Source organism: Scardinius erythrophthalmus, assembly GCF_964197995.2.
Source record: "Scardinius erythrophthalmus genome assembly, chromosome: 17".
In the NCBI taxonomy this organism is placed as follows: domain Eukaryota; kingdom Metazoa; phylum Chordata; class Actinopteri; order Cypriniformes; family Leuciscidae; genus Scardinius; species Scardinius erythrophthalmus.
Genome location: NC_138237.1, coordinates 27,794,868 through 27,821,397, shown reverse-complemented (window position 1 = coordinate 27,821,397; position 26,530 = coordinate 27,794,868). Strand labels below are relative to the sequence as shown.

General features: G+C 42.2%; 1 protein-coding gene across 3 annotated transcripts in view; it reads left to right on the top strand.

Moving 5' to 3' along the window:
• The first annotated feature begins 1,016 nt into the window (after positions 1–1,016).
• sgcd (sarcoglycan, delta (dystrophin-associated glycoprotein)) overlaps positions 1,017–26,530 on the top strand; it is a 116,184-nt gene continuing 90,670 nt past the window's right edge. For 2 of the 3 annotated variants that reach the window (XM_081390337.1, XM_081390338.1), the window contains exons 1-2: positions 1,018–1,339; positions 19,025–19,210. In XM_081390337.1, the coding sequence (XP_081246463.1) occupies positions 1,328–1,339; positions 19,025–19,210 (198 nt within the window). In that variant the 5' untranslated portion in view covers positions 1,018–1,327. Of the gene's footprint in view, positions 1,340–19,024; positions 19,211–26,530 lie in introns of all 3 variants that reach the window. The other variant, XR_014031910.1, reaches the window with a different exon arrangement.

Sequence of the window (26,530 nt, the reverse complement as noted above, 5' to 3'; positions counted from 1 at the left end):
GCCCCTCAGAGGACCTCTTGGCTTCCTGGTTTTGAAGGCTATAGTTGTTTTATTTGGGAGTAGATAATATTATTCAGACTGCCAGTACTATTGTTGGCAGTCATTCAGCAGGTTTCCATAATATGTAGTGGCAAATATATCATATTAGCTGGACATTTATTTAGTTAATAATAGGTGAGTGACAAAACTCATACAAAGGAAGTATAATCAGGACATCGTTTGTTTTTCTGTTGAGTGCGTCTATTTTGTGGTTAAGCGATATCTGGTGCTGGTGAGCATTTACAAGTAAAATCTAGGAGTCACCTCCACCAAAACAACTGCATGCAGACGGTTTGGTGGTGAATTTATTCGACACAACCACAACATTAATCAGCAAGGTTACATGGAAATGGGGCCTCTAAACCCTGATTCAGAATTCTGACTCTAATTGGTTGTTTTCGAACCCTTGACAAAGAGTGTGAAGCAAACAACAACTGCCTGAATAAATTCAAGCCCGAACATCCCAAACATAATTCTTTGTCATCGCAGTAAGGTAAAAAACAGTATGAATACATTTATGGTAATTCTTTGTACCCTAACACACACTATAGTCAAGCACAGCACCGGCGTTAGCAATGAACATGCTGATTAATCGTCCTGGGGATTCTGCATATTGATCGTGCATGTGGTCTTGGTTTCACGCTCCCCATGGTATGTCCTGCTAATGCTGAACTGGCCAGTTAAAGGAAGCGACCTAAACAATGATTACTATTATTCATCAGTCTGATGACTTCATGCCTGCAGAAAATGCTGTGTAGGAAGGGCTCTGTGGCAGTTTTATCCCTCATAGTCAGCCTGGCAGGAACATCAAGTAGAAAATTAAATGCATTCCCAATTCCCATGGCTGCATGCTGAAACTCACACACACACAAATGGAGGGTGAGGGGCTGTCCTAAAATAAAAAACCCTGACATCAACCCCCTAACTTCCCCCATGTGTCTCCTAGTGCTATATCTGGCTACAAACCAGGGGGCAGTTACTCAGGCAAACGGTAGCAGAGACTCAGTCGCTGTTCTCCGTGGTTCTGCTGCAGATACCAGACTAAGAGTCCAGGAAATTCCTGCAGACTCTGAGGCAGGGATTTTGGCTTGCGCGTCCTCTATTGGAAAAGCTGACAGTGTCGGAAGGGGGGATTGTAACTGCCTGAAGTCGGAAAAAGAAAGAGAGCGAGAGACAGAGACAGAGACAGAGAAAATAGGCCTCATGCCATCTTTAAGTGGTGTCTCAGTCTACTTTTATCCGCCTGTCACACCCTGTGTGCTCTAGCTTGGACTTCAGATTGAGAGCCATGGTCAGGATGGTAAGTTTTAAACTCATTGTTTCTGACTTTGTGCTTTGTGCGAGGAAACGCATGTGACTTCCTGGCAGCAGAAAGACAGGGTTGTGCTTAACGTGAACTGCTACTTCAGTTTTTGGGAAGTTTTCTGTCTGCGCTGGAGCAGTTGGGGTTGCTGCGTTATTTTTGTCTCTTTCTCTGTCTCTCTTCCTTTCAGTGCCATTGTATTGGAGTATTCTGGCAGTGCGTTGGGCTCTCCAAATAGAAGTCTTGTATAAATTGGAAGCCAAAAAGTTTGTGTCCCGATTGCAGACAAAGAGTTTTCCCGCTTCTCTCTTTCTCTTTCTCTTTTTCTTTTTCTCCTGTCCAGATGCTACCGCTGCTCTATTTCCACATTTCACTGCCTCCACACATTTGGTTTCAATTACTTTGGCCCTCTGGGAAACATGCTACTATAAATAAGTAACAACGGGGTTCGCTGTGGAAAGATTGCAGAGATACCGACAGGGTTCGCGGTGCTGTTTTACGCTCACGCTCTTCTGACGAAAGGACACTGTCAGAAAGGTGACTGTTGTGATTCTCTGTGAGGATGCCAGGTTGGAGTGGGAATGGCAGATAAGGAGGAAAAGAGGGGGCTGGACTTTGGCTGGAGAGTGAAGGAAACAGCTGTGAAGGTTATGGGACGTTTGGTTTCAGTTTGCCCTTTAGTGTCCGAGTCAAAAACAACTTTCCCCCGCCCCAGACGTGATCATAGGCCTCTGAGAATTTGAACCAGCCTGAGATTAGCCTATGGAAGCTTTTTAAGATTCCACTAAGGTTTGTGGTAGAGAAACGAGCAGAATGTGGAAGCCTGGAAAGGGAAATGAAAAGATCCTGCAGTAGATTGTGTTTTGAACTGTCGCAGCCATGCAACTAAACACTGTGTAACTAAAGATTCTTAATGGTAGCTGAGCAACATTGCCAATTAGGCGCACTAAAATAGATTTCAACTGATGTGTGCACACAGATGTGTATTGGCTTTATACAGCAACTTCAAATGTGGCTCATCCATCATATTTATAATGTAATTGTTTTAAGTCTTTTGTTTTTAACTCAAGTGTTACATAATGAGAAGTTGTTTTTACAGTGATACCAGACTTATGTTTTATGAATAATCCTATAATTGTGTTCATGTCGTTTAAGTTCCAAAATAAATCAATTAAAATAAAATAAACTATAGTAAGATGAAGAAACTTTCTTTTGTAAAATAATAAATGCATTGCGTTGTCATGTGCGTATAGGATATGACAGACTATCTGTACCTTTGCTGTAAGATAAAAACTTCATTCCTGTATGTATACTAAACACTATCCATACTATTTGGGAAGGATTTCTCCTCTGCATATAGCCAAACATGACTATTGTTTGCTTATCATTTTAAGTTTTAAGAGACGTACTTCAGGATTTCCTGTCATATTCACTTGGTCATCAGCTCAATTTTTCAGTCATTAACCTAGAGAATGAGAAGAAATAGTTTGGACTCATTTGAAATTTAGTGACAAATCAAGCTGAGTAAATTCATGTTGCACGATTCCAATTTCAGTTACCCGACTGAGTTCTAATTTACTAAAAGCACATTTTATTTCCTAACAAGTCAATTTTAATCAGATCTGATATTACCTGTGGAGTGCAACAACATTAGCTAAAACACCAGTTTACCTTGGCAAACAGTGAGGCTAATGAGCCATATTTACATTGGATGCTTTGCAAAAGTACTCAAATTGTCAAGCAATTCATTTGTCCAATAAAATTAAAACACTAAAGATGTTTCGCATGAGTTTACGCAAAACATTTGCTTTAATGATGAGACATTTGCCTTGCAATTGGCCTATACCTGTGAATCATTAAAATAACAAGCACATTTTCTGAACCCCCACAGTCATGGGTTCATTATACTGCTTGCGGATCTGTTGTGAAGGACAAATGTGAAAATGAAGAGTAAAGTTGAACTAAACTAACCCAGAGTTCAGTTGCATTTTCTTCCTGTCATTTACAATTGTTGCTTGTCAGGTTGTTCGATATGACTGCAGTGAGACTGTGTCAAGGCCAAGTCAGACTGTGCGACTGTCTGTCATGTCAGAATATATTACATACATTGTAATCTGCTGGGCTGCTCATTTTTAAAAGCAGAATGAACATCATTCTCATAGAATGATTGTTATGATGGTCAAGCAACCTGTATTTACCAAAGTTTCCGCCATTTGCAAGACCCACAATATTGAATTGTTTTATTTATCATTTAAAAGTTAGGGGTCAGTATATATTTTTTTCTTTTATTCAGCAAGGACACATTCAATTGATCAAAATTTACAGCGAAGACATAATTTTACAAAAGATTTCTGTTTCAAGTAGATGTTCTTTTGAAAGTTCTAAGAATCTTGAGAAAAAAAAAAAGTATCATAATTACCACACAAAATTTAAGCAGCACACCAATTTCCAACATTGATAGTTATAAGAAATGTTTCTTGAGCAGGAAATCAGCATATTAGAATGATTTCGGAAGGATCGTGTGATACTGAATACTGGGGTAATTCATTTTAATTTGTAAAAGGCCTAATAATTCACAGTATTACTGTTTCACAGCCTTTGGTGGGCATAGACTTCTTTCAGTAGATTAAAAAAAAAGATTCTGTAAAATATTTGGTACATGCATCTGTATATTATATTTGGATTACTATAGGCTATATGGTCTCCACAGGCTTCTTTAACTTTTATGTTGATTCTAAAATTTGAATGAACCTGTAGTTACAAAAACAAACTTTTTTGCTAGGAGTTAGCAAAAAAGATAGAAGCAACTTTATAGGCCATTGAATAATTTTCTGCCTCTCTTTATAAACTCAAATAAACAAGACTGAGTGGTCTCTTAAACCCAATATTGATATGGTTATGATGATATTTTGCAGCGATCACAACAAAGTCTACCGTGAAGGCACAATCACAAGACTGTACAGATGACTGCTTTATAGCTCAGAGGAAACAAGTGGCCTCAGGAGTCTCTGTGACAAAATCGCTGTAAATCTGAATGTACAAACAAATACACTCTGTGCTTTTTAAAAACCAAAGTAGATGGTTTTTGTATTTGCTTTTGGCTCTAAGCGATGTAGAGAAACTGAGGGGTGGATGAGGGTGTGAGAGCAGTCCTCCTGCAACTCTTCCAGTGAGCTGCCAATAAATGCATGCACCAGGGAGGGAGGCTAAACTACAAGCAGGTGTTTCATATTCTGCGGCTTTCTGACAATCCTCCTTTTTTTTTTAGAGCCAACAGTAGAGCATCATCCTCTCTAAAATCTCAAGCGCTGCAACCTGCCAGACTCACAAAAAGAACAAAGGGAACATATGACATTTGTTATAAAAGCAGGATTTAGTCTTAAATCCTGAGCCTCGATGCTCCACACTGAGCCTTGAAAACAACCGTTAGTGTAGAATTCAAGCTGTGCCCTGCAGACTTGTGTTTTGTGGTCTCGGAATATTTAAAGCTGGCATTAAATCAAAATTGACCCTATTTATTTTCTTAATGCATTTTGTTTTATTGTTAAATGTTTTTTGCATGTATTTAATTTATTATAATAAGACATTTTGCAAGACGTATAATAAGACACTAATAGGGCCCTATTTCACATGGTCTAAAGCGCACGGCACAAGTTCACTTAGGGCGTGTCCGAATCCACTTTTGCTAGTTTAAGGACGGGAAAATTGGTCGGTGTGTCCGGCGCATGGTCTAAAAGGGTTGTTCCTATTATCTTAATGAGTAATGGGTGTGTTTTGGGCTTTACATGCAAAAAAAAAAAAACATTCCCTTTAAAAGCCAGTTGCGCTCGCGCCATGGCGGATTCGGTATTTATATGATGGAATTTGATAGCGGAGAGACTTACACTTCTCCAGAGAGCAAACAGATCTGCTAATGCGCAAGGTTAAAGCGTGCAAGCAGACCATCTACGGGACAAGCCGGATTCTACCATATCTTTATGTACACAATAATAATCTTTAACATTGTAATCCTTTTATTTTTATTATTTTGCATGTTTGTGTGCAGCTGCACATCCCTGTGTGTGTAATAAGCAGAGTACACGCGCACGTTGGACCCTCCTATAGACGCACATTACTAACGCGCTCTTTAAATAACAAAAAAAAATTGCGCCATTGACTTTAGACCAGGTTTCAGTTGATCAATGGCACAGTCTATTTCTGTTGCCTCAAAATAGCAACGCGCCAACAATGCGCCAGAACATACCTCGTTCTCAGACCAGCACGCCCATGGGCGCACAAATGGGCGCAAATGCATTTGTTATTTAAACAACGTGGCACAGGACGTGAAAATGATAACTGCGTCGGGCTGAAACTAGCAAAAAACATTTGCGTCGCGCCTGGCGCTGCATTGCGTCGAGTGTATGATAGGGCCCATAGTGTGGTTCAATTTGTTGACATTAGTTAACATGAACTAACAATGAAAAATACATCTACAGCATTTCATAATCTTAGTTCATGCTAATTTCAACATTATTAAATTCAAAAGTGGTCTGTTAATCTGTTAATATTATTTAATGGACCTGAATTAATATGAACAGTTGTATTTTATGTTTACAGAGACTAATAAATACTGTAACAAATGTAATGTATTGTTTGTTTGTTTTTTTGTTTGTTTTTTTGCAGTGTGCAGTATCTGACTTACCTCTAGAAAATGTTTTTTTTTTTGTTTTTGTTTTTTCTGCTTGCTCATTTTACTTCATATCAATATCAATACTATACATAAACATTTTTCACAAATTCTTAAACACTCTCAAAACATGTTTGCACATTTAATTTAAGTTCCCTTTCGTCAGCAGGGAACTCCGACGCCTCGTCGGGGGAGTTCCCCTGACGAATTGGGATCACGCTAGGGAGACCAATTGCCTTCGAGTGAATTAAAACGAGCCAATGAACATTGGCATGCAACATTTGCATTCCGCAGCCCGCCTACCAGCGCGGGTATAAAGCCCGGAAGCAAACATTGCATCATCGCTTATTGCTTCGGAGCCGACCGTTTGTGTCCTCTTTGAGTGAATGAGCTTAAGATTGTATCTTTCTTACGCTCTACGAGTCTGCTGTTTCAGGAGGGGATCTTTCTGTGTTGGTGAGACGGCGCTTCAGCGACCACGCGATTCCTGTCTGCCGGCTGCGTCTACACTGTTAATTCAAAAGCTGTTTTCACAGCTGGTAAACGGTTGAGTGCGCACAGCGGGCTTGCAGTTTCCCCGCTGTGTCGCCGCGTTGGATCCCTGTGTGCTTCAGCACAATAAAGAGAGTACTTTCTTCCTGAAAGAGCAACACGAGTGAAGATCGCGTCCTTTTCAGGATGACGTTTCACTCGTGTGTTTCTGGATGCGATCGTTTCCTGTCCTCATTGACGGCCACGACCGCTGTTTCACATGCCTAATCGGTGTGTTGAAGCTGCGTTCGTGGGTGGTTCATGCTCTCTCATGAGTGCATGACCACGTCGGCACGTTGTTCGTCTCCCCTTTTTAAAGGATCGAGCCGTTCAATGTGCCGTGTGCCGTCGAGCGCCGGCTGACAGCGCGGGTTGTCACGGCAACTCAGCGCGCGTCATTCGGCGCTCTAGATGCGCGGCCGAGACTCGTGTGCCTCTACGAGGTTGAGTCCCATTTGCTTGTTCCCCAATTTAGTTCCTTTTCTAAAAAGAGGACTACTTTGGTTAATGAGCATTTGGTGGTCTGAGGGTTACAGTACGGAATGTCTCGCCAAGTGAAAGATCCTCACGAGCTTCCTACTCCTCTAGCGCATCGCAAACATGCTGAGACTGTGTTCGTGGGTGGTTTATGCTTTCTTATGAGAGCATGACCACGTCGGCACGTTGTTCGCCTTGCCTGCAGGCTTGAGCGCTCAGCGTGCCGTGTGTCATCAAGGCGATGGCCACGTTCACTGTCTTGCATGCCTGGTTGACGGCCATGATCACTGTTTCACATGCCTAATCAGTGTGTTGAGACTGTGTTTGTGGGTGGTTATGTTCTCTCATGAGTGCATAACCACGTCGGCACGTTGTTCGTCTCCCCTTTCTCGTAAAGGCTTGAGCCGCTCAGCATGCCGTGTGCCGTCGAGGCTTTCGGATGGGATTCTGGTCTTTCTCATGAGGGACCAAGCATTTCATTCGGGTTTACCCAGGGGAGGGCAGATGTCGATTGCTACATCGGAGAGAGGGCTGTTATACTCTGAAAATAATGCTGAGTTCCTTCTATAATGGTGTGTTCTCATGCTGAAGATTCAGACTTGACAGCCACACTTTCCTGGGCTATTCTAAAGTGCCTGGATGTGTGTGAAAAATTTTGGCAGTATGGAAGCTTTTTGGTGCCAATATGGCAAGCCAAACATGCCTAAATCTGCAGAAGTTTTTCCTCTCTCACTACCCCTGCACTTTCACTGCACGTGGGTAGTTCTGACTCGGGGTGGAGCTGCGCTTAGTGACTGACCGTGATTAGTCACAACGCTGGCCCTCGGTCAGACGATGTCCACACTTGTGGTCCAGGAGCGCCTCAAAACCAGCCCGCTCAGAGTTGTTTCCCCCTAGCAAAAGGAAGGGAAATAACTCTGAGAGAAGCGACCAGAGTATGTGACATTCTGCTCTTCGGGAGTGCGTGTCATCACCACTCCTTCCCCCGGGAGAGGGCCGGGTGGAGAATTTTGTTTCTGTTCCGCCGCTGGTCATCCAGTCAGTGGTACCCAAAGTTTGAGCAGTCCACTTCCTCTAAGTCGCTCACGGGCCCCAGCGCTCAGATGGCAGTGAGGGCTTCGGCCTCGTCACTCTCGTCTCTCGCTGGGTGAGGCGGAAACCAGGACTCGATGCCCCCGGGCCTCGCTCCTCGTTTCCCCTCACGGTCGAGACTGGCAGTAAAATAAGACCAGTCTCCTCCGTCTGAGAGGGTCAGAATGGCAGTGTGCGCCGCCCCCGAGCTGCGCCGCTCTCGTTCCCCTCTCCCCAGCTCTCAGATAGCAGTGGCGCCACCCCGGTCACGTCACTCCTGTCTGCTGCTGGGCGGGAAGGTACGGAGACCAGCAGCCGCCCTTGGGCCTCGCTCCTCGTCTCCTCCCCTTCTCTCGCCAGGCGACAGCCCGCAGCAGAACACTCTAGGGTCTTCTCTGCCGTCTGTCCCCCGGTGGAGGCAGGTAGGTGTTGTCCAAATACACACCCAGACCCCGCTCTCGGCCGCTACAATGCCACCGGAGCCGTGTCCCTGCCTTCCGCCTCGCTGCCCCTCCGCGGGTACGCCGGCGGTGCGGGTGGGCTCGTTGCGGCAGTTTCTCGGAGCCTGGCTAGCGCTCCCGAGGCCGTCGCACTGGCTCATCCACACCTTTCGGCTCGGCTATGCAACTCAGTTTGCACACCGGCCTCCCAAGTTCAAGGGCATCCACTTTACCCATGTGCGTCCAGTGGATGCTCCTATCTTGCGGAAAGAGATCGACGCCCTGCTGGCGAAGGACGCGTTCGAGCCGGTCCCTCCAGCCGATATGAGGTCAGGGTTTTACAGCCCTTACTTCATTGTACCCAAGAAAGGCGGTGGGTTACGGCCAATCCTGGATCTGCGAGTATTGAATCGGGCCCTGCACAAGCTCCCGTTCAAGATGCTCACGCAGAAACGCATTTTCGAATGCATCCGTCCCCGGGATTGGTTTGCAGCGATCGACCTGAAGGACGCGTACTTTCATGTCTCGATTCTTCCTCGACACAGACCATTTCTTTGGTTTGCTTTCGAGGGTCGAGCATATCAGTACAAGGTCCTACCCTTCGGGCTGGCCCTGTCGCCCCGTGTCTTCACGAAAGTCGCGGAGGTGGCCATTGTTCCCATGAGAGAACAAGGCGTTCGCATTCTCAACTATCTCGACGACTGGCTCATTCTTGCTCACTCGCGAGATGTGTTGTGCGATCACAGGGACATGGTGCTCCGTCACCTCAGTCAGTTGGGGCTTCAGGTCAACTGGGAGAAGAGCAAACTCTGCCCCCTGCAGAGGATCTCTTATCTCGGTGTGAAACTGGACTCGGTCACTCAGACTGCGCGCCTCACAGAGGAGCGCGTCCAGTCAGTGCTCACCTGTCTCAAGTCCTTTCGAGGCAGGACAGCGGTCCCACTGAAACAGTTTCAGAGGCTCCTGGGGCATATGGCAGCCGCAGCCGCAGTAACGCCGCTTGGCTTGTTGCATATGAGACCGCTCCGGCACTGGCTTCACGATCGAGTCCCGAGGTGGGCGTGGCAGAGCGGCACGTTCCGGGTCAAAGTCACCCCGCACTGTCGCCAAACCTTCACCCCTTGGTCGGATCCTGGGTTTCTACGGGCCGGAGTGCCCCTAGTCCAAGATTTCCAGGCATGCTGTGGTGTTCACAGATGCTTCTGCCAAGGGTTGGGGGGCCACGTACAAAGGGCATGCAGTCTCGGGTCTGTGGACGGGGCCCCAGCTGCATTGGCACATCAACTGCCTAGAGTTGCAAGCAGTACGCTTGGCCTTGTGTCGCCTCAAGGGGTTTCTCAGACACAAGCACGTACTGGTCCGTACGGACAGCACTGCGACCGTTGCGTACATCAACCGACAAGGTGGTCTGCGCTCCCGTCGTATGTCGCGACTCGCCTCCCACCTCCTCCAATGGAGTCAGAAGCATCTGAGGTCGCTTCGTGCCGTTCATGTCCCAGGGGAATTCAATTGTGTGGCCGACGAGCTTTCACGTCAGCCTTCCCTTCTGGGAGAATGGCGACTCCATCCCCAGGTGGTCCAGCTGATTTGGCGAATCTTCGGAGCCGCACAGGTAGACCTGTTTGCCTCTCCGGACACGACCCATTGCCAGTGGTATTACTCCCTGACCGAAGGAACTCTCGGCACGGGTGCCCTGGCACACAGCTGGCCCCGGGACTTACGCAAATATGCGTTCCCCCCAGTGAGCCTTCTTGCACAGACACTGTGCAAGGTCAGGGAGGACGAGGAGCAGGTCCTTTTGGTAGCCCCGTATTGGCCAACCCGGACTTGGTTCCCAGAACTCATGCTCCTCGCGACAGCCCCTCCTTGGCCGATTCCTCTGAGGAACGACCTTCTTTCTCAGAGACGGGGCACTCTATGGCACCCGTGTCCAGACCTCTGGAAACTCCATGTCTGGTCCCTGGACGGGATGCGGAGGTTCTAGATGGCCTGCCACAGGCAGTGGTAGATACCATCTCTTCAGCTAGAGCCCCCTCTACGAGGCGCCTCTACGCTCTGAAGTGGAACCTGTTCGTCGGCTGGTGTTCTTCCCACGGGGAGAACCCACGAACTTGCCCGATCAGAGTCGTGCTCTCCTTCCTACAACAGGGGTTGAAGGCTGTCTCCCTCTACCCTCAGAGTGTATGTTGCCGCAATAGCCGCACATCACGATGTAGTTGAAGGTAAGTCCGTGGGGAAGCACGACCTGGTCATCAGATTCCTCAAGGGTGCTAGGAGGCTAAATCCACCTCGCGACTTGCACCCTGTACCCTCTTGGGACTTAACTTTAGTGCTTAAAGCGCTCCAAAGTCCTCCTTTTGAGCCTTTGCTGACAGTCGAGCTTAAAATCCTGTCCATTAAGACAGCGCTCCTGTTAGCATTGGCTTCCTTCAAGAGGGTGGGGGATCTGCAGGCATTTTCGGTCGACGAATCGTGCCTAGAGTTCGGGCCTGGCCTTTCTCAGGTTATATTGAGACCCAGGCTCGGATATGTGCCCAAGGTTCCTACCACTCCCTTCGCGGACCAGGTAGTGAACCTGCAAGCGCTGCCCCAGGAGGAGGCAGACCCAGCCCTAGCTTTTCTCTGTCCCGTCCGGGCCCTCTGGGTTTATATAGACAGAACGCAAAGCTTTAGGACCTCAGATCAGCTCTTTGTTGTTACGGAGGCCAGCAGAAGGGGAAGGCTGTCTCCAAGCAGAGGTTAGCCCACTGGATAGTGGATGCTATCACCAGGGCTTATGAGTCCCAGGGTGAGCCCTGCCCTCCCAGGTTGCGGGCTCATTCCACTAGGAGTGTTGCCGCTTCTTGGGCTCTGGCACAAGGCGCCTCGCTAACAGATATTTGTAGAGCTGCGGGCTGGGCGACACCGAACACGTTCGCTAGGTTTTATAGCCTACGTGTGGAACCGGTTTCCTCCCGAGTACTCGCTACGGCCAGTAATTAGAGGGAATAGGTGTGTCGGCTTGCGACGCCATTCCGTGAGCGGATACGTGCGTCTTTTTGCTCCGTTGGTTACCCAACAAACGGCTAACCTCGTGAGTTCCTCCATCACCCCTCCGGTGCCAGGCGTTGCGGACCGCCCGGCACCAGGTCTGCTACCTTCAGTAAGGAGTTGCTAGTAGACTGGGTGCTTTTCCAGTGGTCCCTGCGGTGACCCATGATTGCCACGTGCAGTTCAGCCGTGTCTTCCCCTTGACAGACTCATTCTGTCGTCCCTGTTGAGTACGCTCCACACTCCTCCGGACTGGGACTACCTTCAAGGACTGCCATATGTTTCACTACCCTACGTGGTTAGTACATGTGTGTATTTGAGGGCCTTCCTCTAGGCTGCCTCAGCTTCCGCAGCGTTCCCCCCCATTATTATTTTCCTTGGGGACAGGCACGCTTTCCCAGTGTTATCCAATATCCACTGATTGGGTCTTGTGGAACAGCAGTGTGATTCCCTAGCTAGCTCCCGCAAAATTTCTGGAAACTGCTGCAGGGCTGTAGCTTAGCTGGGCGCTGGAAGGGGCCAGCACCATGGCGTTTTGGTAGGGATCCCAATTCGTCAGGGGAACTCCCCCGACGAGGCGTCGGAGTTCCCTGCTGACGAAAGGGAACGTCTCGGTTACGTATGGTAACCCTCGTTCCCTGAGTCCAGGGAACGGAGACGCCTCGTCCCGTCGCCATGTTGCTGTACCTTCGCGGAGGGCTGGACACTGTTCGGCTCCTCAGCGAAAAGCGATGATGCAATGTTTGCTTCCGGGCTTTATACCCGCGCTGGTAGGCGGGCTGCGGAATGCAAATGTTGCATGCCAATGTTCATTGGCTCGTTTTAATTTCATTTGAAGGCAATTGGTCTCCCTAGCGTGATCCCAATTCGTCAGGGGAACTCCCCCGACGAGGCGTCTCCGTTCCCTGGACTCAGGGAACGAGGGTTACCATACGTAACCGAGACGTTCTATCTACAGTATTGTCACAGTTAATTACAATTACCTTTTTTTTTTATTCTTTGAACTTTTTAATGATTTCCTTTTTGGAACGACCCAACAATATGGCAGCGATTATTGTTCTCTCTTTGAAGTGCCCTGTAAAGGCCTTATTTATACCATTTGGAATGCACTGTTTATGTGTTTCTGAGCAATATGAAGAACAGGGTGTGTACTGTTCTGTTGTGAATTTGAAGAGTTCCTGTTATGTTGAAGTTTTAGTGTGTAAAGAGTGGAGCTTACAATTAACTGCAAGAGATTCAGTCTGATTGCTTTGAAATGTATCTAATTTTTGATTTCTCAATTCAATTCATTTTTTGGATAGAGTTTAGTTAATACATAATGTTAAAGGGATAGTTCACCCCATAAATTTTAATTCTGTCATCACTTACTCACCCTCAAGTTGTTCCAAACCTGTATGAATTTTGTTCGTCTACTGAACACAAAAGAAGATATTTTGAAGAATGTCAGTAGCCTAACCAAACCGTTGATGGACCCCATTGACTTACATAGTAGGAAAAAATAAAAAATACTATGGAAGTCAATGAGGTCCATCAACTGTTTGATTACAGACATTCTTCAAAATATCTTCTTTTGTGTTCAGCAGAAGAAAACATTCATACAATTTTGGAACTTGAGGATGAGTAAATGATGACCGAATTTTCATTTTTGGGTGAACTATCCCTGTTTATGTTAAAATGTTCAATGTTAAGAAAACTGTTTCTAGTAGAATCACTGTTCACAACTGAATTCAATTCAGGGATTTTTTTTTCTCTCTTTTAAATGCAGAGAATGTAATAAAGAAAAAAAAAGAAGGTGTATGACCACAATAAACTTAATTTCAAATCGTTTAAATGTTGTAAAGAAAGGTTTGGATAAATTACAGTAATATTCTTAGAGTGGCTTCGTGTATTTTGCTCTGTTTTGAGGTTATTAGATCAAAAGTTCTTGATCTTTAACTGTAAGTTCTTTTCCACCTTATTTTGTTACCAGTCCCTGTTACGATACGGCTAACATCTGTAGTATTTGCCGCTGACAAGGGTAGGACACTAACACTTCAGTTCACAGATGAGTAAGTTGCCATCTCAGCTTCTCCCCGAGGAACCAGCAGTGAATAGTGCTTTCACTTCACCTGACCTGTCCTTTACACAACTCCATTTACTGTTGTGTGAGCCCAGGCATATCTTCAGAAACAGGAAAGACACTGAGCTTTGTATTTAAGTCTTCCTTTAATCACAGGCTGTGTTTTATTGAGGATGCTAAAAGCCTGGCTGTTGTTTTCAGCATACCAAGGACGTTTTGCAGAAATGTAATTGAGCTTCCAGATGATTATGTAATTCTTAATCTAGTTTTATTACTACACTGAACATTCAACATCAAGGTTAAACTGGACTGTCTGGAACAAATACAGTTTCTGCATTTTGCTGTAATTGCATTGTGTGATGTGTTAATTTGTTAAAAAAAATATATTACAAATGCAATTCACGCGTGCAGTACAAAGATTTGAATGCAGGAGCAGGCCTTTTAATTTCTGACAGGATTAAGCTGAAGAAGTTAAAAGAATGAAATGCATAAAAATGAAAGCTTAAGTAGTTTGGCATAATCTAATATACTGTAAGTGGAGCGCACAAGCCGCCTCTGTGAGTCGCAAGTACCAAAATGAGTGGCTTACTGCACTTAAACGGTCAAATACATACACAATTATGTCTAAATGCCCGTCTTGGCGAGTATTCATTTAAACACAGCCGGTTTTGGAACGTAAATAAAATAGTTTTTAATACAAGTTTTGAAAAAATAAAACTCCATCCAGGTCAGACAGGAACGTTGGAGTTGTGATTGATGATCAGTTGAACTTCACAGACCACATTGCTAGAACTGCCCGGTCCTGCAGATTTGCCTTATACAACATTAGGAGGATCAGGCCCTTCCTATCAGAGCATAAACCCTTGTCCAAGCTCTTGTTCTATCCAGACTGGACTATTGTAATGCTCTCTTGGCAGGTCTTCCAGCATGCACTGTCAGATATCTGCATCTGATCCAGAATGATGTAGCTAGAGTGGTCTTTAACAAGCCAAAGAGAGCACACGTCACACCTCTCCTCATAAACTTGCACTGGTTGCCGCTCGCATCAAATTCAAGTCACTGACTTTTGCCTAACTGGCTCTGCTCCCTTTTACCTAAACTCATTACTTCAGACTTACGTGCCATCCAGAAACTTGCCATCCAGAAACTTGCGCTCTGCAAGTGAACGCCGTCTTGTGGTGCCATCTCAAAGAGGCACAAAATCTCTTTCTCGGACCTTTACCTTGACTTTTCCCTGCTGGTGGAATGATCTGCCTAACTCAACCAGAGCGGCTGAGTCCGTAGCCATTTTCAAGAAACGGCTGAAGATGCATCTTTTTCGGCAACACTTGATCCATTAATACTAACACTTTATCTTCTATTCTATATCTATTATCTTTAAATATATAATAATACACGTACTGCAATAGATTAAACTGGGAAGGGTCATAGCACTTGCATATTGTTGTCCTTTTGTTGTTAGTTTAACTGCTTCTATTGTTCTCATTTGTAAGTCGCTTGGGATAAAAGCGTCTGCTAAATGAATAAATGTAAATGTAAATGGTAGCACTTTATTTTGATGGTCCCTATTGAACATTCTGTTGACTATAAGTAAATTTGCAACTATATGTCAACTAACTCTCATTAGAGTATTAGTAAACTGTCTGCTTTATATCTGCTGACTCTTTATTATAATGCTCCTCCAACAGACATTCTACTGACTATAAGTAACTTTGCATGTACATGTCAACTTATTCTAACCCTAACAGTCTACGAATACTCTACTAACACTCTAATGAGGGTTAGTCGACATGTAGGTGCAACATTACTTATAGTCAACAGAATGTGTTAAAGGGACCATCAAAATAAAGTGAAACCATGTAAATAAATAGCGTAGTGTAACAGTATATTGGATCCATGCAACTCTTAAAGTGACAGTAGTCTAATATTCCTGTTGCTGTTTGCCATGTTAATCTAAGAACAAAAGACTCTCGACTTGAATTGTAAGCATTAATCTGCATTTAAGTCTATACAGTGTTATTTTACATTTGATTACTTTAATTTCTGTAGTATTTCTTACCTGAATAATAACCATGTTTATTTCATAGCTCTCTTTATACTATTGCATTTATTTGTGCTGTTGTTTGAAATTTGTTTATTTGTTCTCATTTTATTACTGACATTTTACTTGTGGTTTATTAAAAAAATAATACTTTGCATTGAAGAAAAGTAGATTTCTTCAATATATATAATGTATAATGTTTAAGTGTACACACATTTAAGGTAGAATCACAATAATGTATGTTATAAGTTTGTCGTTACGTCACATGACACTAAATATCAGTAAATGTGGATCATTTAGATGAATTTGGAGGGTGTTGCTCTGGTTTTGGTCTTGACTCGGTCTCACCCTGCTTTGTGTTGGTCTTGTCTTGTTCTCAACCCCTCAAAGCTTTAGTTTTGTCTTGGTCTAGGTGGTCATGACTGCAACACTAAATCGAATAAGGTTATTGATCTTTGGTCTTTTCTGAGGTGAATGTCATGACATTGTTTACAAGCTGTTTTGTTGATGTCTTTCAGCGGTTAAAACACTGAGTGAATACACAAAACATATTACATTTGTCACAGTTCTGCAAGAGATAGGACCCAGACGCAAATGAGCAGACAAGGGTTTTTATTAACAAGACTGAAGACTTGAGACAGCAGGGAGAGTGAAGCGTGAACCACAGTTTAAACAGTAGGGCAGGGTAGACCGACAGGCAGGATAGATGACCACTGAGACGTCAGTAAGATGGCGATGACACGAGTGCAATGAGGCAGCTCTGAAGGAAAGACCAGGCGGGAACACAAGGAACACGTAGCTTGATGTAGATCTCAGATGTAGCACCAGGTAGAGGCTCACAGAACCAGAGGCTTGACACAGGGGTTAGATAGCAGCACCAGTCAGGCAGTTACTCGGGAAGCATTCAACTCAGGATACTGGGCAGGGACACACAGAAGAACATACAAGACGAGACTCAAGACAAGACAGACAAGATAGTAACAATAAAGAGAACCAAAACTAAACTGATAAGATCAATGACTAGAGAAACAAAAAGTAGAGAAATAAATATATAAAAAAGCAAACTAATGAAAAAAGTAATAATAATAAAACATCCACTTGACAGGGAAAATAAGAACTGAAGAAAATAAATATAAATAAAATTCTAAAACAAAAGAGAACTCAAACTAGATTATAAAGCACAAGAGCTAAAGCTAAGCAACAAAGATAATCTGATACTGGGAATAGGATAAAAAAAATTAAAAAATATAAACTAGCATAATTTCAAGAGCACAAACCAGAACACACCACAAAGTACATACACAAACCAAACCAGCAAAGACATGAGGGAAGGGGCACGATATAAAGGGACCAGAGCACATGAGGATCAGGTGAGCACAATTAGTGAAATGAGGGCAAGACGTGGACTAAACAAGGGAGTGTGGTAACAGGAAACAAGGAACACAAGGCAAACACAGACCCTGTTTACACGAGAATGCTCGCGGGTGAAACGTAAAAATATTTTATCAGATGTAAAAAAAAAAAAAAAAAAAAATTAAAAAAAAAAAAAAAAAAAAAAAAAAAAAGTGAAACCACCCTCCAGAGTGGAAATCTTAAAAACGCTCCACCGTTGCGTTCCCGTCTAAAGGGTAAAAACTCAAAAGTCTGCTAGACAGTGAAGGTTGTACGCAGGCGCGCGGACTTGGTGTTGTTGTGTGGCAGTGCTTCACATTGCCACCTAGCCGCCTGGAGTGCACACTACATCGAATTTCACATACTTTTGCATCACCATATGCACGCAGATTTCCCCCCCATAACGCTCGTCTAAACGCAGAATAAAAAGTGATAACGCAACGCCACTTTCACGTTTTCTCTTCAGATCGTTTCCGTGTAAACATAGCCCAAGACAGAGCCATGTGCTCAAACACAAGACAAACATAGAAACATGAAACCACGACAACACAGACAAGGCTGCCAGGGCAGAAAGTTTCATGTCAACAAGCAAGCCCAGGCCAGGGTAAAAAAAAAAATAATGCAAAAATAATGTAACATTACTTAATTCTGTCCCCGCAATTGACGAAAATTTCCGGCTTTCTGTGTTTCCACTGTTTTACGGTAGGGGGCGCTATGACACATCTTCTGAAAGACTACTGAATCTCCTGATCAAAAGACATGAAGAAGAAGCAGAAACAAACATAGCATATGTACGCAGATACATATTCTATGTAAAATAACGCTATCATCAACATTGGATGGGAGGGGAGCTACAAACAATTTTATATAATATATATTATAATTCTATATTCATCAGAGATAATCAATGGAATGTTATGGAGCTTGTGTTAACCACAGACCTTATTTCAAGCATTTAACCAAAAACCCATAAAAATAAATAAAAATAAAACATTGACTTGAGGACGATGGAACCAGAAGAGGTAAATGCTCTTTTCTGTGGTTTGGCCATAAAACCTCTCCCATGCCTCATGGGATAGTAAAGTGTTCATTAAGTGTGCACTCCAGAATCTCGGCGGAAGTAGTAGATTACCATTTTTCCAAAATGGTGTAACTTAGGCCTATTTGGACGTACTACTCTTTTAGCATAATGTTTTCCGCATACTATTTAGTAAGGAAATATTCGATTTCGGATGCAGGACGGTTTGAGAGTCACACCTGTAAGTTTCTAACATATGTGAATACCTCATGTAAAGCAGATTAATCCAATATAATTCCACATTACATACATTTTTTATACATAAAAACTGGCCCCTTGCTGTATTACTGATTATTCTTCACCCTTCTGTGTTCTGAATCAGTCACCTACTGTCACTTACTCATGTGAAACTGGTAGAAATTTGTTGCCTAGAGATAAAATGTAGGTTTTAGAGGGCAGTGCAAAAATACTTTTTTTTTTTTTTAAGCAAACTTTTACACTGACTGGGTCAAACTCATATCAGAATATCCCACAGTCAGTGTTTCCATGCTGGCTGAGCAGAGATTGACTTCCAGCCCACTGATTTCCCTTTATTGACCTCCATTTATTTTGTAACCAGTGTACAATGTTGTCTGAGTGAATGATTTCATTATAAATAAGGCAAAAGTGACAAACTATCCCAAAGGCACTGTCTCTCAAAGCATTATTTTCCATAGTTCTGCATTGCAGTGTCTTTACTGTACACATTTACTCCTCCATCTATATTTAAAACAATAGGGTCAATGACACATAAATCTTTTCAAAATCTACTTTAAAATACATACATGCCAGGTACTTCCACTTATTTTGTAATGTAATATGTGTATTCATGTTTGTTTCATATGGTTTAAATATATTGTTCCTCTCAATGCCTCTAACAAAATCTTCAATTAACGTTTTATTTGTGTCTTCTTCCAGATGACCCAGGAACAGTGCCCACATAGGAACAATGTCCAGAGTACTGAAAAACCGCAACTGTATAAAGTGGGGATCTACGGCTGGCGGAAACGTTGCCTTTACTTCTTTGTCCTCCTCCTCATGATCCTCATAGTGGTCAACCTCGCTCTCACCATCTGGATCCTCAAAGTTATGAACTTCACTATAGTAAGTTCAGTCTTTTACTCTGGGCTTCATTACTGCTGCTGGGCATCGATTCTTTGAACGACTTGGATAGAATTGGCGGATCACTATGATGGAGAGCCGTTATTTCTGCTCACGTCTGTGTATTTTCTGAGCTTCAGCCAGGCTGCTTTCATTTGCCTCTTAGTGGTCGATCTGTTAAGGTTTTCGCACGTAGAGTCAGTTCTCTGAGGCCAACTGCCTTCCCTCACTTCATGTGTTTACTGATCTTTTCAACTTTCTCCTACTGTGCTTTGAGTTCTGATTAATTGGATGTACAGCAGGGCCCGATCAAAGCCCGAGGGCAGAACTGTCACAGGACCCCAAACCCACCCAGTGGCGCAACGCCCTCTGTAAACAAACTCTCCTAACTTTCAAGGAACATTTGTATGGTTATTTATTACTTTGTAGGATTGATATCCTTCCATGGTTGGTACTGGTGGATGCAGAGGAATGTTTGCTAAAAACATTTGGACTGGAAAACATTTTACATAAGATTGTTGTGGAAGTACATAACTTTATTTCAATAATTACATTTATTTTTGTATGTGCGTACATTAAATGAGCTGGAATGTGGAGTGTGTATATGAGGACATGACAGGATGATTGACAGGCCAGTTTATGGTGACAATATGCACAAAGCTGTCCATAGTAGTATGTCCCAAAAATTGCCTTCTCTGTAACACTTTATTTTGATGGTCCCTTTTGAACATTCTGTTGACTATAAGTAACTTTGCAACTAACTAACTCTCAGTATTGTTAGACTGTCTGCTTAATATCTGCTAACTCTTTATTGTGATGCTCCCCAACAGACATTCTACTGACTATAACTTTGCAAATACGTCAACATATTCTTATTCTACCAGTCTACTAATACTCTACTAACACTCTAATGACAGTTTGTAGATATGTAGGTGCAACATACTTATAGTCAACAGAATGTGTTAAAGGAACCATCAAAATAAAGTGAAACCGCCTTCTCTTCTGCTACACACTCAAAAGTATGTACTTTGTCAAATTTGGCCATTTTTGGGACATACCACTATAGACTGCTTTTTGCATTCTGTCACCGTAAACTGGCCTGATATATTTATGCCAAACTTTTGCCTCTTGCCTGCTTCAACAGTCCTGCTCTGTTGTTGTGATGGTATATTTCACTGACGGGTAATGTTTTATACTTGTTGAGCATCAATGATAATTAAATTCCACCACACAAAGAATGTTAATGACTTCATTTTAGTTAACCGTCCCATCCGGGACGCAGTCTGATTGATTCCTTCATATTAAAAAAAAATTTGGACTCAAATTAAACCCCTTCATTTAGATGTTGCCACAGGAAGCATATATTTAGGTTACCTGACAAAACATATTCACAGTGCATGCCTGGGGCCTGATCCCTAACTGTGACTAAAATGATTTTGCAATGCAGATTTATGCAGATGAAATGTGATGTTTATGTGGGGTGATACGTTCAACTCATGCTTCTCGTTTCCGTCAAGATTCTTAGCCTTCCTGTAAAAGGAGTGTTAGGCTGGAGTAAGATGGTGTGAAGGGCATTGGGCTCTCAAGGGACCTGTGGAGATCAGGTCTGTGAAGAGTGCAGATGCAGATGAGCAGCTGGATGTTTTGCTGATTTATATCACCTCAGATTGCAGGATGCCCAATGTGTCAGGGCTGGAACGGAATTAAATATTTAGTGTCCTCAGATGCCAAAGGACAGTGGATATCAATGCTGACATCACGGGAGAATGCGTTAGAAATTGAGATTGTGTGTCATTGTCTCTTTCCACACAATATTCATTCTCTAGACAAAATGTAATTAGCATTATATCATTTTAATTTGATTAATATAGTACCATGCAGAAGTCTTAATGTCTTAATTTCATAGCTATTTGGCAGTGAATGCCCATTTCAGGACTAATGAGGCATGTTTTACATCTCAGAGGTGATTTTATAATATTTGTACATGTCTCTGTGCTCAGTCAATGCTGAGATTTCAGTTTGGTCCCCACAGTGTTCAAGTGGTGAAGTGTACACATTCATTTTTGTTTGTATTTATGTTTGGATAGACAATTTTCTATCACTGTATTAAAACAGCACTTAACACGTAACCCATTTTACACTTGAACGTTAGAGATGTACAAATCTTTAGGAATATTTTGAAGACTGCTCTGTGCTAAAATTACCAGATTGCAATACCCTCAATCTCATATAGTGGATAGAAAAGTATAGACATTTTGTCCATGAAAGACGAACTAATTGTTAAACTGATTAACAAATGTGTCAGTATTAATAATAATAATAATAAAATATTAAGCAGCACAACTTTTTTCAACATTGATAATAATCAAAAAATGTTTGAAATGTTTCTTGCGCACAAAATCAGTATTAGAATGATTTCTGAAGGATCATGTGACACTGAAGACTGGAATTTTGGCTGTTGACAATTCACCTTTGCCATCACATGAATAAATTACATTTTAAAATAGAAAATTGTTATTTTAAATTGTAGTACTATTCCTGTTTTTTACTGCATTTTTGATAAAATAAAAGCAGCCTTAGTGAGCATAAGAGACTTCTTTACAACCACACCATTACTAATACGATTATAATGGCTTTACAGACCTGGGGCTGTTTGAGCAGCATTGTTCTATGCATCCCATGGGTTCAGTTATCAGAGTATGAGAAGACTGGGGGTGAGGGGGGGTGGGAGGGTTGGACAGTAACATGCATGAAACAAAAAGAAAAGCAATTGCATCTTCACATTTCTTTTGAGGCAAAAAAAAAAACACACACACACACACAATTAGGCTACAGGATTTCAGAGTGTTCCTCGTAGATCCTCTGATTCTGGCAGCTCTATTTATATCAATACAACTGTTAGCTTGTGCTGCCTGCTCTCATTCAAGCGCCGCCTCGTTGACACCCTCCGAAGCTATTATGGAAATGCGTGTCATGACTAACTCTGCCATTTTGTAGCGGCCCCACCAACAGCCTGTCACAAGGGTTTTCTCTGAGGCACGGGTCAACCGTGAACATGAATCAGTGAGCTCCAGAGAACTCGCACGCTCACATTGCAGCCATCTTGGCCTGCGGCTGATACTCACACCAGAATTAATTGAACTCTTGGGGGGAAACAATAAGTGTCAGTTCAAAAGCTGGTTTGGAGAGTATCTAAATGACCAAGTGATGATGTGATGATGTCCCTGTCCTTTCCCTGGAGGCCTGCCCTCCATGTCAGTACTTTGAGCTCTGCACTATAAAACCCAACAAGTTAACTCAACTCAAACCGATTGAGGAAACTGATTGCGGCAAACCATTTAAGTTTAAAAATAAATACATATGAGTATTGTGAACTTATATATATTGATGACTCAATATATATATATATATATAAGTTCACAATACTCATATGTATTTATTTTTAAACTTAAATGGTTTGCCGCAATCAGTTTCCTCAATCGGTTTGAGTTGAGTTAACTTGTTGGGTTTTTCAGTGTGAGTATGGGAAGAAAGTTTTGCAGTATCGAGTGTTCAGTCAGACCTGCCTGTTTCAGTAAAGCCATGCATCATTTCACTGCCACATGCATGTTTCTGCTTGAACTCAGTGTGATTTGTTTTTGAATCATTCAGATGGCTTATGATCCGATTGAAAATAACTCAAAAGAACAAAACTTTCTGAATGACCATGGTCTTGATTTGAAAGATCCTGATATGGTCTGTGCTTATTGTGATATCATATTTGTATTCATTTGATTCAGTTTCGTGAATAATGATTTAAGAACAACAGCATCAATGTACAAATGACACTTTAGAACTCTCTCTTTCTTAGAATCAAAAATATGCAGTGTGTACAGCCCGATTAACGAACAAATGACTAGCCATGCAATGTGACCAGTGTAGTCTGACTTATGAACGAATCACATGTTATGTGCCGGTTATTTTTGGTGAATAAAAACATGCAACATGACCAGAGTAGTCATGATTCATGAACAAATGACTTAATGAGTCGGTTCGTTTTAGTGAATCAAAAACAGTGTGACCAGAGTAGTCAGTGTAGTCTGAATCATGAACAAATCACTGTTATGAGCCGGTCCTTTTTACTAAATCAAAAACATGATAAAACATAAAACAAATCAGTCTGATTCATGAAAAAATTACCGTTATGAGCCAGTTCCTTTTAGTTAATTAAAAACATGCAGTGCGACTAGTGATTCATTATGGAACAACTGTTATGAGACTTTAAAAAAAAGGGGAAAATAGCAGCATTTTCTTAGCAATATGCTATTTACACTAAGTGAAAATAGATATATATTATATTTACTATGTACAAATAGCATTTTCTTTGCAATACGTGTAGCAATGCTATGCTTTTTGCAGATGAAACATTTGCACTTTGTAAATTAAACCGTATGCAAAAGAGTGTAAATTAATTATTAAATGGATGCCGCCTTATGGGACAATAAAGCCCTCCAGACACCTACCTACCCCTAACCGATAAACACTTTATTAATGAACGCACGTTAGACACTTAATTTCCACTTTTCAAATATTTTATTATTTGAATTGAAAATTATTGCCTTTCCAATCGGATATGTGATGGGAAAAGGGAATAGAGCGATTTCGGCAAAAAGCAGATTTGCTCCCAATCTTTCTGCCATGCACCTTACCCCTACACTATTGCCAGTGTCAACAATCCAGCATCTTCTGTAATTTTGTCAACCAGACATCAGCCTTTGCCAACAAAGCGGGCTATTTGCACTTTGAGTAAATGGACACTCCTAAAAATGCATACCAAAATAAATTAGAATCAAAATTAACAGCTTGTGAATTGCATTCAAATTGAATCTAGCCCTAATTTCAAATGAAAAGTGAGAATTTTCTATGTGCTTCCCTTGCATTTGTCCTCCTGTTCCTATATGGCACTGCGCTCCATATTTTTCTCCCAGTAAAAAGCTAACGTAAGCTGGAAAAGAATGACTCCAGCACAATAAAAAGTGAACAAATCCAACATGCTGTGCCAAAGCTACAGGCTTTTCCAGGGCCCACGAGGATAAAAACATAATTTGCTAGACCTGACACATTAAGCAATGGCGTACTTGGGTTAATAGAATGCAGCACCATTTTCAACCTGCCGACAAACATGAGCTGCCACTGTGGCACCTCAACGCCATCCATAAACTGAAAATAACACTGAGGCTGTAGCTGCTGCACATTCACAACCTCTAAAGCCCTCCTCTACAGGGCTAGATAAGAAGCGCACATACAACATCTCATAAAGCTCTTTTTACAGTGCAGTCATCAATGCGGTACTTCGAAAATGCTCATGTGCTGCCTTTACATATACTGTAAACTCTCTGGACACAGTAGTTGAACATTTAATAGCTCTTACAAATCCCTAATTAGCTTTATGCAAGCAGATATTATCTTTTTAAAGCTTATTTAGCAGGGTTCATATGGTATGGGTCATCTGGAGCCAAAAAAAAAAAAAGCCCTGCCCTGAATTAATAATGAATAAAAATGAATGTAGTGGAAACGGCAGTACAAAAAGCTCTGATATACTGATACAAGAAAATAATTAAAGATCAGAGCCTCTAGTGAAGATCTGATTGCTAAATGGGCGTTTCGGGCTCCTAAACTCTTAAAAATAAAGCTTTTTTATTGATATGTATGGTTACATGAAGAACCTTTAACATCCATGGAACCTTTACATTCCACAAAAGGTTCATTATAGTGGGAAAAAAATGCTTGATTATTAAAAACCTCTTCAGAAGAACTGTTCATTGAAAGGTTCTTTGGGAAACCAAAAATGGTTCTTATAGCATCACTGTAAAAACACCCTTTTCGGAACCCCTGTTTTTAAGAGTACAAGGCAGCGTGAAGCTAGATGGACCAACCTTTCTGGTCTTAAGCTGGTAGTGGATTAGAAAAGACAACATTATCCCAATTTGGACAGACCGGGGAGGGTGAAATAGAGACAACTGACTGAGTTATGTCAGCCAGTAAAAGCACTCGAAGTTATTTGAAAGTTCACAAAAGGATATCAATTTTTTTTAAGCCTACATCATAAACCACTACTCTGGCACTATATGAACACTGGAGTAATTCTGTTCTGTCTCTCCTTATCTATAAAGTTCTCTTGAAATCAAAATGAGCGTTTTATGGCTTTTATGTCTAGCTTTGATGGCATATGCTTGTGTACATCTAAAACCTGACAAAAATATTTTTTACAGAAATATGCATTTACACGTACAGTCTTTCTCTTCCTGGAAAACAGATCACAGTGTATATTGCAAAAAGATTCAGCTAAATAAAGATATTAATAGTATTGTTTAATGTAAATGCATTTTGGTTTTGAATGTGTTTTATATTAAGTAGCTGAATCACAGCTCAACTGGGACAAATGCAATTACAGTAAACTTCCTTATAAATAAAATGTAATAGAAAAATCATAATACCAGCAACACTGTATGTGCCACAAATGGCTTCATCTGAATATGTAAGAGCATAAACTATTGTTTTAAAGTCTGAGGTCAGTAGTTTTTGAAAGATTGCTCACCAAGGCTGCATTTATTTGATAAAAAAAAACAGTAATATTATGTTATGTAGTAGAATTTAAAACAACTGTTTTCTGTTTTAATAGAAAATCTGTTCAGCAGCCATTACTCCAGTTTTCAGAGACACATGAGCCTTCAGAAATAATTCTAACATGCTGATAAAAAAAAAAAAAAAAACTCTTAAGGCCTGTTCACACCGGGACGAATTTCGCGCGATATTCGGCGACGTTTAACGCCTCGTAACTAAACAAAGGGCGCCAATGTGAGTGTGCACACCGACGCGAAAAACACCACGCGTAAAAGAGTCATTTTTTAAAAAACGCCTCGGGTTCGTTTTTTTGGTTTGACGCGCCACGTCAAAAACTATCCGACCAATGAGATTGGCGCTTTTGCTCACGTGTCTGGAGCTTCTGAAGTTACAGTAAAACACAACTTGGGGGCGCTCAAACACAAAACGGTCTTGCCGAGCACACATACGTAACGGCGAAGAAGATATATGCCGAGTAGCGTCTAAACACTGCCAGGAAGAAATAAGACGAGGAAGATGCAAGGCAATATGAATGTAGAGCTGCTGGTCTCGTTGGTGTCGGAACGTAAAGAACTATATGACAAACGCGACAGCGACTACAAAAATCTTGATAAAAGAGAACTGTTATGGAGTGGTATTAAGCGCCATCTAATGTCAGGGAATGAATTTGCATGTTCACTCGGCTCATCGTCAGCGAAAATCGCTTGGGTGTGAACACAA